The sequence below is a fragment of the Eublepharis macularius genome, chromosome 15 (assembly GCF_028583425.1).
Source record: "Eublepharis macularius isolate TG4126 chromosome 15, MPM_Emac_v1.0, whole genome shotgun sequence".
Taxonomy (NCBI): Eukaryota; Metazoa; Chordata; class Lepidosauria; order Squamata; family Eublepharidae; genus Eublepharis; species Eublepharis macularius.
In genome coordinates this window covers 55,484,537-55,494,962 of record NC_072804.1, presented here as the reverse complement: position 1 = coordinate 55,494,962, position 10,426 = coordinate 55,484,537, and the positions used below count along the sequence as shown (strand labels likewise).

Sequence of the window (10,426 nt, the reverse complement as noted above, 5' to 3'; positions counted from 1 at the left end):
GAAGGGCTGCCTCTCTGTCCTGAACCAGGTCTTTATAAAGCCAGACACTTATCCCAACACTCCGCCCGCTGGCTGGCAAGTCATCTACCTGGGCCCATGGCAAGCAGTGGGAGCCAGGTTACCTCTGCCACCTGGTGGAGGAGAAGAGCTTGTCAAAGATAGGCATTAGCAACCAAAACTGCGTTCTGTGCTCTGGTTATTCACACTTGGCTGCCACCACCAGTGTTTTGCGTGTGAAAATAGGGGCAGGTTTGTAATCCCTCAGAGCCACTGCCGGAACCTCCTTTATACCACTACAGACTGCGGAAGCCCCTGCTGCATGTGGCGTTTCTTTTCTGTGCCTCCGTCAATTTAAAAGCCAAGGCAATTCGGACTCAAGGTATTTTAAGAGAAACATCATAAACCAAAAGATATTTTGGTCAGCTGCAGTGCGTGCAACAGTGGACTATGCCCTGCATGTTCCTTCAGTGCTCGTGTGTAGGCATATATACGCCTGCCCTAGAGATGCATCCGCTACCCTCCCCAGATAAGTAACTTCTAGATATCCTAGGGAGTTATGGGAGTCCTAAAGTCAGAAAGAGCCTTCTAGGCTATCTAATCCAACCCTGTGTGTGGTGTAGGAAATCCAGACCTGTAGTATTCCTGATAGATGGCTATCCAGCCTCTTGTGGAAAACCTCCAGCAAGGGAGAGCCTAAATCTCCCCCAGGTAATCGCTGGACCATTCTAACACTTCTCCTACTGATGTATTGTTGAAGGCTTTCACGGCCGGAGAACGATGGTTGTTGTGGGTTTTCCGGGCTGTATTGCCGTGGTCTTGGCATTGTAGTTCCTGATGTTTCGCCAGCAGCTGTGGCGAAACGTCAGGAACTACAATGCCAAGACCACGGCAATACAGCCCAGAAAACCCACAACAACCATACTTCTCCTACTGTTCAGCCAAAATCTGCCCTGCTGTAACCTGAGCCCATTAGAGCTAGTCTCACCCTTGGGAGCAGCAGAGGATGAGTCTCTGCTCTCTTTCATAGGGCAGCCCTTCAGGAACTGGAAGTGTCTCTCCCCTCTATCTTCTCCAGACGAAACCTATCTAACTCCTTCAGCCTTTCTTTGTAAATTCTTCACACCAGAATGAACTCTGAAAAATAAAACTTCAGCAACTCATGATGATGATTTAAGAAGGCATCCCCCAAAGGCAAAAATGGGAGCAAATGAAGGCAATGAAACGGACAGGGAAACAGTGTCCCTGATAAATAGATTGTGGGGCTTGTTCAGAGGGTGGCGAGGGGGGCCGCTTGCTGCAAACAGGAACTGGATCGCTAGCCCTTTCGGGCCCCGCGTACGTTGGAGAAGATGGTCAGGAACAGCCCCAAAGGAGTCTCGCTCTGCCCCAGGAGGAAGGGTTTATCTGTGTGTCTTTGCTCAAGGGTTCCTCAAATCCAAAGTGGAGTTGTTTCACTTCACCCTCTTCTTCCAACCCCTTCTACATTTAGACTGCAACCTCCTCAGGGCAGGAATCTGTTTTTTTGGCTTATATTGCCCCATGCAGTGAGGGGGTGTATCGAAGGCCTGCAACCAATAGCTACTTATTTCACAAATTAAGGTGAACTATAGTTTCTCCCCTCCCCCGCCCTAGCCTTTGATGTCCCTGCTAGGAGTGTCAAGTCATAGTGCTGCAGAACTTAATTCTGATGCTGTTTGAAGGTGGAAAGATATTTTGGAATGTTCCTGAACATTCTATGTCAACATGACTGGACTTCAAAATCCAGGCCCAGCCATGCAACTTCCTAGGTTGTTTTAGCCCGCTCATTCTCAGCGTAACCCTACTACACGGGGTTGTTGTATGGACAAAAACATGAGAGCAGGGAATAAGACATGCCGTATGCACCACCCTGTGTTGCTGGAAGAAAGGGCTGGCTTTACAGGCACTCAAGTTAAAAATAAACAACTAATTCATAATGTGCATGGCTGATTGGTGTCAGTTCTCTATCAAACAACGCACAAGCATAACACACTTACACAATAAAGGAAAACACACCTAAATGGAAAAAAAGATTATCAAGTTTATTGACAGAAACAAGTAAAAGAAATACAAAACAATTCAATGTCTCTCTCCCTCCCTGCTGTCTGTAATGTAGGCATTTGATTGCCCAGTCCGTTTGCCCTCCCCTCCCTGTTTCCCTCCCCTCCCCAACACAAAAAACCCACACAAGACTGGTAGAGTCATTTGCCAGTAATTGAAACAGATGTCAAAAACCATACAAGATTGGCATGATGGGGGGCTCCACTGTTAGCCCCTTGGGCCCCCCAATCACATCACAATGAGTGCTAGCCCCCCTCCCCCTTGCTGATTTATGGCCATTTCCCCATCCAGCTGAGAAACGATCATTCCTTCCCCTCCCCAACTCTCCCCAAATATAATCCTTCCATCTCGGGATCTGTTCCCTTCTCATCTTCGTGACTTTTTTTTTCTTTTGGTTGGTGCTGGAAATTAAACTATGAAAGGGATGTATCAGTCTTTCCCCTCACCCATTGCTGCATCAGGCAAAGAGGTCCAGTGATGGGACTGTTTTGGCATGAAAAAGGGTAGAAATCAGAGATGAAAAATTAAGATTTCTAATTCCCTTTTGGCCACGGGGGATCTGGGCACCCTTAGAGAGGCCATGAGCCAGTGGGATGTTCTGGCATGGAATGTCCCAGTGGATCACGTTCTATTTAAGCAGACCCCTGTGCTCGTCCCCAGTTCACCCCTCCCCTAAAATCGTGTAATTAAAAAATTGTTTTTGGTGTGCATGCTTTAGTCTTTTGGTATGAAAAATAATACCCCTCCCCCCCCCAAATCTACACGAGGCACTTTTCCGTCTCCTGCACACCCCATATACCCTTCATTTTTTAAACCCTCTTGCTTCTGTAGCATTCCCACATGAATCCCACCTATATGCTAGTAAACCACATCCAAGACAGCTAGCACAGAATTCTGGACTCTAAATTGCACAGGTTTAGGACTGCCCCATAGATTCAGTGACTAACAAAGGGCCCAAGGTGAATTGGCAAAAGTGAGGCTGGTTCAGAACCTGGGACTGAAGTGGGCAGGCGAAAGAGCAGCTGTGCTCAGGGTTAAGTGGCATCCATAGAGTTTAAGGGCTGGTATTGCAAAGATTTTATGGTTTGGGAAGAAGAGAGTTAGGAATCCAAGCTATGGAATGTTTAGGTGGAGTGAGTGTGTGTTAGGTGGAACAATCTGATAACTGAATGACTACCCTCTTCCCATTTTTAAGAAATGCCTCCTCTATGCTGCCTACCAAAGCACGGGTACAGACCCTGACAACAGCCCAGGCCACTCAATACAAAGGGTTTCATCAGTCATTGCCCATGGTAGCTAAATGGAGCCTCCCTGATCAGAGGCAATCTACCCTGGAATATCAGCTGCTGGACACAAACGAAAGGGGCTGATTCTCGCTTCTTTCATGCCCTGCCTCTGAGCATCAATACAGACTGGCCAATGTTCGGAACAGATTTCTACATGAGACAGACTAGCAAGTTAATCTTTACATTCTCTCCAGGGTGGAGATAAGCAGCCTAAAGCCACTGACGTGGTGGAAAATGTGCCTTCCAAAGAAGCACGGGTACCAATTCTGCCCTAATAATAGTAACAGAACCACAACCTGTACCCAAAGTGGCTTGGGTTGGGTCTCAGAGCCTGGATTCCCACAGCCAATCTTTGCAGTGTTTCTGTTTTCGACTTGGCCCTCTTCCCTGATCTCGCTTCTGCCTCCAGGTAGCCAGGGCAGTCCCTGGAAAACTTTAGTTATTAACAGCCAGAGCCCCAATCCCGTTCCTAGCCAAATGCCTCCTCCCCCCACCCCAGTTTAAGAATCTCCTTTCCCGTTACACTACTAAGTAGCAAAAATGATTACCCATCCCTCCCGCCCCTGCCCATTGTAGTAGGTTACATAGATGTGGCTTCATATATAAGCTTGCTATGGAAATATTTAAAAAATAGATTTATATACAATGCCTCAGTCCCCAGCAGGTTAAAGAGGGCTTCGGGTGGGGGGGGATAAGTTACTACTTCCAGTCACTGCCACAGTGGAGGATATGGGGAAGATGGGTACAGGTGGGCAACCCCTGGCGCGACGTCCCGGATCCTGGCCGTTGTCCCTTTTCATGGATCATGCTCTTTTTTTACTTTCACATCCCCGGCTAAGATCGTGGCAATCTCGCCCTGCATGAAGGCCCAGGGGACGTTGGATCCCACCAGGGGGCACTTCTCCCCACTTGGGCAATACACTTCTCCAGCTGCTCCTTGGGCCTTAATGAAATCCCGGGAACAAGGGAAACAGAACTTGTGCCCGGGCACTGAAGGGCATTGGACGAAGTGGGTATCTTCCAGCCTCTCGTGGCAGATGGTGCAGCAGAGCGGAGCACTGCTGGCCCCTCCTGAGGAATCAGGGGCGCTCTGTGTGCCGCTGGGCTCGACCCCCGCAGAGGAATGGGCCCCAGAGGAAGAGGAGGAAGAAGAGGAGGAGGTGGTGGTAGCTTGGCCTGGCTCGCCGTTGCGTGGCACCAGTCGGTGCTGTCCAGATGCCGCAGGTGATGCTGGACTAGCGCTGTTTTGCCGGGCGGTGGTGGAGTGGACCGGGTTGACCTCCTTGTTCCCCAGCGTGTCGGCCACATTCTTAAGGGCAGTGATGGGCGAAGGATCGTTTCGCAACGATCCCTCAGGCAAAGGCCCCTGGCTGGCTGATGTTGGCAGGTGGGCCATGCCAGAAGGGTAGATGCCGCTGGATCCTTGGGGCAGCCAATGCTGCCTCTGTTGCTGTTCCTCGCCAGTCAGCTTGCCCGTCACTTCTCCCTCAGGTTCCGGGGAGGCCTTGCGCCTCCGGGTGACAGCCCGGGGCGGGGGCACAGCCCTCAAAAGGAGGCTGGGTGGCATGGCATAGTTGCTGTCTATGAACTGTTGGGGCACGGCGTCCGGAGCGAGGGATTCTCGGAAGAAGCGCACGCCTTCGGTGAAGAGCTCGCCCAGAAGGCGCCAGTCTCCGGAGCCGTGGCGCTTCTCGTATTCCAGGTACTTGTAACCGGAGGAGATGACTTTGCCGGGGTCCTTCAGGCAGTCTTGGAACATCTGCTTGGCCACCCCCAGCACGCCGGCGTAGACGTTGCCGGTGCCGCAGGGGTACTCGGTGAAGAGCTTCAGCTCGTACTCGTAGCCGGGCCGGGCGGCGGCGTCGAAGGCGAAGATCCTGCCCACCAGCGAGTGGTCCTTCTTGAAGCGCACGTTGAAGGGGGCGCAGCCGTAGAGGGCCAGCAGCTGCTCGCGCACGGCCTTGGGCTTGCCGTGCCACTCCTCGGCGCGGCCGCGCATGGCCTCGTTCAGCTCGGCCAGGCACTCGGCGTTGCGCTTCTCCTTCTCGTAGTCGCCGTAGGCGGCCCGGGCCGGCTTGGCCAGCTCGCCCAGGATGGGGGAGGCCATGGCCAGGGCGGCGGGGCGGCCGCCCAGGCCGGAGACGGCAGCCAGCAGGCCCTGCGGGCCCCCCAGCAGGCCCTGGGGCACCAGGCTGGGCGGCACCGCCCCCAGCAGGGCGCGGCGGGCCGTGGGGCTCTGGCGGCTGCCCTCGCCCTCCTCGCCGGCGCGGGGCAGGCCGTTGGGCAGGCGCGGGCTGAGGGCGTAGTCGCCGGCCAGGCGGCCGCGCTCGTAGCGCTCCAGGGCCGGCGCGTCCTTGGGGTGCTTGGCGGCGCCCTGCGGGCCCGGCGAGCGGCCCTCCTGCAGGACGTGGTTGCGCTTCAGCTGCCGCGCCGTCTCGATGAGGAACTCGATGCGGTCGGCGCCCTCGAAGTTGACGCAGCCGCGGCACACGGCCTCGCTGAAGTCCCAGATCATGGCCCACGGCATCTTGGGCAGGTCGCACAAGTAGCACCATTGTCTGCGCGAGGCCGGCGCCGCCGAGGACATCTTGCCGCGCGCGCGGGCGCGGGCCAGCGCCGGGCGGGCGGGCGGGCGGGCAGGTGGGGCGCGCCGGGCGGCACCTGCGCGCCGGGAAGGGCCCGAGCAGCACCCGCGCAGGGCCCGCGAGGCAGGCGGGAGCGGGAGGGCGGCCGGGAGGAGGGAGGCGGGGGGCAGCGGGTCCCCTCTCGCCTGCCTCTTCCAGGGGGAAACTTACATAACTCCGCCGCCAGGGCGCCTGGGAGGTGTAGTCCGCCGCCCGGCGGTGGGGGGGGGGGAGCTCTTAAAGGGGACTCGGAGGAGGCGCGCAACGAGCTCGGCCGGGGCGGGCGGGCGGGCGAGGGCGCGGGGCTGTGCTGTTGGAGCGGATGGGGCCGAGACAGTGGCATCGGGAGAAGGGAGCGCTGACTCGCCGACGCTGGCACCCGAAAAGTCCGGTTGGTCTCTAAGGTGCCATCGGTGGTAATCTGAAGAAAGAGCTTTGACTCTCGGAAGCTTACACCCTAAAAAAGCTCGTCGGTCTCTAAGGTGGCATTGTACTCAAAGCCTGCTGTTCTGCTGTAGACCAACATGGCTACCCACCTGAGGATTAATGTAGTGAGAAGAGCAAGATTTGGGGCCTCTGGGTGTGCGTGCGTGTAGTTAGTGGAATGGAAACTGTTTACTGCGCAAAAATGAATTGATTGCAGTAATTAGTGTTTTGGTGGTAGAGAGTGGCATCAAGGCATAGTTGTCTTATGGCGACCCCTAGCAGGGTTTTCATGACAAGAGGCTAGCCGAGGTGGTTTGCCATTGCCTGCCTCTGCAGCCCTGGTCTTCATCGGAGGTCTGCCATCCAATCACTTACCAAAGCTGACCTTGCTGAGTTTCCAAGATCTGATGAGATCAGGCTCACCTGGGCTATCCAGGTTAGGGCAATTACTATATTATTGCAAAAGAATTGACTGTGTTGCAGCTTTTATTTATTATTGATTTATTCACTTTATTCACACCCCGTCTTTTCTCCGCAATGGGGACTCAAAGCAGCTTATACCCTTTGAGGTAGAGCAGCAGGATTTGAGTCCAGTGACACCTTAGAGACCAACAAGATTTTCAGGGTGCAAGCTTTCGAGAGTCAGAGCTCCCTCCTCCTACCTGTGAGGTAGGTTCTGTCGAGAGTGTGTGACTGGCCCAAGGTCACCCAGCAGGTTTCCGTGGCAGGGCAGGAATTCAAACCTGGGCCTCCCAGATCCTGGTTTGATATTCCACCACACTGACTACAGCCGAAACAAAACAAAAAAAATCAAAGTTTACAGCCCTAGACTAACAAGTCTGTTCCTTTGCAATCTGCCTCTTCTTTTAAAGGACTGTTCTTCATTCAGTTCCAGGATCCAAAATGATCCAATGTATTTGTTTGTTTATGTTATTTATAGCCCCTCTTTTTCACTCGATTACACAGTGTGGGCTAGTACAGTCGATTTCAAAGACATTTCAATGCAGGCGTAATAGGGTACATAAATGCAAATTTGCAAAGATTTAAAACCAGGAGAAATCCAATACAGAGTTGAGGAAATGCTGAAAACAGACCATAAGCAATTCTAAGGTTGACATATTAAACAACATAGGATTTAGCCAGCGGGATCATACTTACGATGCAGAACCGGTGATGCCTACAGGCTTGTTCTGTAGAGCCACAAAGTTTATAACCAGATTCCAAATTTGTTCCCATGATATATCCCTCGGGTTATTGTGGAGAGAGAGAGAGAGAGAGAGAGAGAGAGAGAGAGTAGACTCGCCAGTTTATGAGATGCACAGAACTTTTTGTTAGGAGAAAGCACCACCAAGCATAACTGCCTAAGTCCCAAACAAAGTCTAAATTAGTTTGGACGGTAACTTTGTTCCAACAAACCAAAAGGGAAGGGATATCAAGGTTCCAGATTGCAAGAGAAGCTCATATGACACATCCACAGGACCATCCAGCCCCACAGAACAGACATACACACTGGTCCAAAAAGACGTACAACCAAACTGGAGAGAAGAGAAGAGGCACGAGGGGACTCCTGGAACCACGACTCGCATTTTCTGGGGGTTTTCTCCATTGCTAATATATACTGGAGACGGTCACAGCCTCCTCCTCACAGTTCCATGTAATGGTTCTTCCTTCCCTTTCCCATTGAAGATCAGAAAATAAAAGGAATCTTGTGGCACCTTAAAAACTAACACTTAAATCTGATGTAAGCTTTCCTGGAGGAAAGCTGGAGCCAAAAATGCTTAGACCAAAGTTGCCTTGAGTTTTCCCCTTCTCAGTTTTAAAATGCTCCACTTAGCAGATCTGTTTCCTCCCAATTCTTTCACCATCTCTTGGTCTCACTCTCTTTCCATCCCTGCTCTTCTCCCAAATTTCCTCCTCCCGCCTCAGTTTCTACTCATCTCGGCTATTATGCCCCAGGACAGAAATTCAGAGACTCATAGAGGACTGTAAAGGGTTAATTCAGCTTCTTGACGTAGAAGAGCCAAAACTACATTTCCCAGGGCAGTGAGTGGCGTAGAAGCCCGGATGCTCTTGCGCATTTCCTGCCCCTCCCTGACGCTTCCCTTTTCTCCTCTGGAGGCCCCCTCCACTCCCAACTGGCCATAGTTCTATTTTGTGGGGGGGTGCTAAGGTGGGATTTCGACAAGCGGTGGGATTTTTTTTTTGCTTGCAAGGATCTCAGCGCTAAGCTACAAGTGACGCCTGACACAGGTTGGACACTTGTCAGCTTCCCTCAAGTTTTGATGGGAAATGTAGGCATCCTGGTCTTGCAGCTGTAATGGAGAGCCAAGCTGTAAAACCAGGACACCTACATGTCCCATCAAAACTTGAGGTAAGCTGACAAGTGTCCAACCTGTGTAAGGCGTCACTTGTAGCTTGACTCTCAGTCCCGGAGAAAATTATATGCCCATACATTATGTTTTGTTCCTATAGCGAGATAAACAACTTTCATCCTAGCATTGAAAACATTGATACCTAACAGCCTGGAGATGCGGCGATGGGCATAGTGTAGACGCTCCATTAGTGTAGTGCACGCATGCATTTTAATCTCCAGGCTGCAGTTCTTTAGTGCACTGTGCAAAGCACAGTCTGGCTCTCGCCAGCTGTCAGCAATCCATGCAAGTGGAGCCAGAAACTTTCATTCCCGCCCCGCTTTCACGTTCGCCCTTAGCCTGGTCATTTCCCTTCTTTCGCTAATGGTGTGCCGTTTTGATTTGCGTTACGTGCGAAGATGTCTCCTGCTTCTGGAAAGTCAACCTTCTTGGCTAGTTCAGTAGACAGCGATCTTATTTAGCTGGGCTACACGCTCCTTAACATTTACAGAAAAGCCCAAGAAATGTTTAGTTGTGTGTTTTTGGAGTAAACCATTCTTTTCTGAACTTTTGCCTTCCACCAGCTGTCGCTCACTCTCCCTGTGCAGCTTTTATGAAGTTGGCTGTGCGTGTCAAATAAGACACCGAAAGCAAAATTTCAAACATTAAAAAATTATGATTCCTACATCCCTGGATAGTTTTAGGTGGGTGGCCATGTTGATCTGTAGTAGAAGAGCAAGATTCAAGTCCAGTAGCACCTTAAAGACCAACTGGATTTCCTGGGTACAAGCTTTCAAGAGTCAGGGCTCTGACGAAGGGAGCTCTGACTCTTGAAAATTTGTACCCTGGAAATCTAGTTGGTCTTTAAGGTGCTACTGGACTTGAATCTTGCTCTTCTACATCCCTGGAATATCCCTCAAACCACCTTCTTCCTCTCTTCTAAGTCTCACTTTGGAACCCACTTTGTCCAGTAAAAATAACTATGAGACTTGTGGTACCTTAAAGACTTTTATTGTAGCCTAAATCCATCACCCAAGAATTTATGCTAATTTAAAAAAAATGTATTTTATGTGCCACATAAAATTCGGTTCTCATCTGCAAAAGCTCATGTTAGGAGAAGGTGCCATTAGCCTCTTGGTTATTTTGCTATCCCTCTGGATTTATCAGCTTGCCTGTGTCTCTGCACCCAATTACTTCCCCTAAAGTTAGGGCAAATACGATAGGATATTTGGACACCGATGGTGGGATGTTCCGTGGTTTTTTTAAAGGTCCTGATTTGGTTCAGGACCTTGGAGCAAAGGCAGAAAAGACAGATGGGGATTTGACCCTTCCACCTTCACCCAGTTTCATTAATCAAAACTGACCTTCCTCTCTAGTTATTAGCTCTGGAGAGGAGAAAAGGCAGACCCCACCATTTGTTGACCACCAGCGTCCCTCCATGACTATTCCATGTGCTTTGGAAGCCACCTGGCCCATGTTGGCCACTTCCCAGCTAGCCCCAGGCTGTCCTGAAATTTAGAGGAATTAAGCATTTCCTCCCTTTGCTTCACAGCTGCAGTTCCAGTGAGTGCCAGTGGCTGGTTTGAAGTTAATAATATAATAACATTATAATAATATTTGATTTATATACCACCCTTCAGGATAACTTCACACTCACTCA

At 51.2% G+C, this 10,426-nt stretch overlaps 1 protein-coding gene across 1 annotated transcript; it reads right to left on the bottom strand.

The window, feature by feature from the left end:
• Window positions 1-2,039: 2,039 nt before the first annotated feature.
• IRF2BP1 (interferon regulatory factor 2 binding protein 1) lies at window positions 2,040-6,142 on the bottom strand. Its single transcript, XM_054999807.1, has one exon. The coding sequence runs from the start codon at window positions 5,950-5,952 to the stop codon at window positions 4,162-4,164; it is 1,791 nt and encodes a 596-aa protein (XP_054855782.1). The 5' UTR covers window positions 5,953-6,142; the 3' UTR covers window positions 2,040-4,161.
• Between the last annotated feature and the right edge of the window lie 4,284 nt (window positions 6,143-10,426).

Excerpts from the sequence above, each read along its gene's own strand:
- IRF2BP1 (XM_054999807.1), bottom strand. The coding sequence starts at position 5,952 with ATGTCCTCGGCGGCGCCGGCCTCGCGCAGACAATGGTGCTACTTGTGC.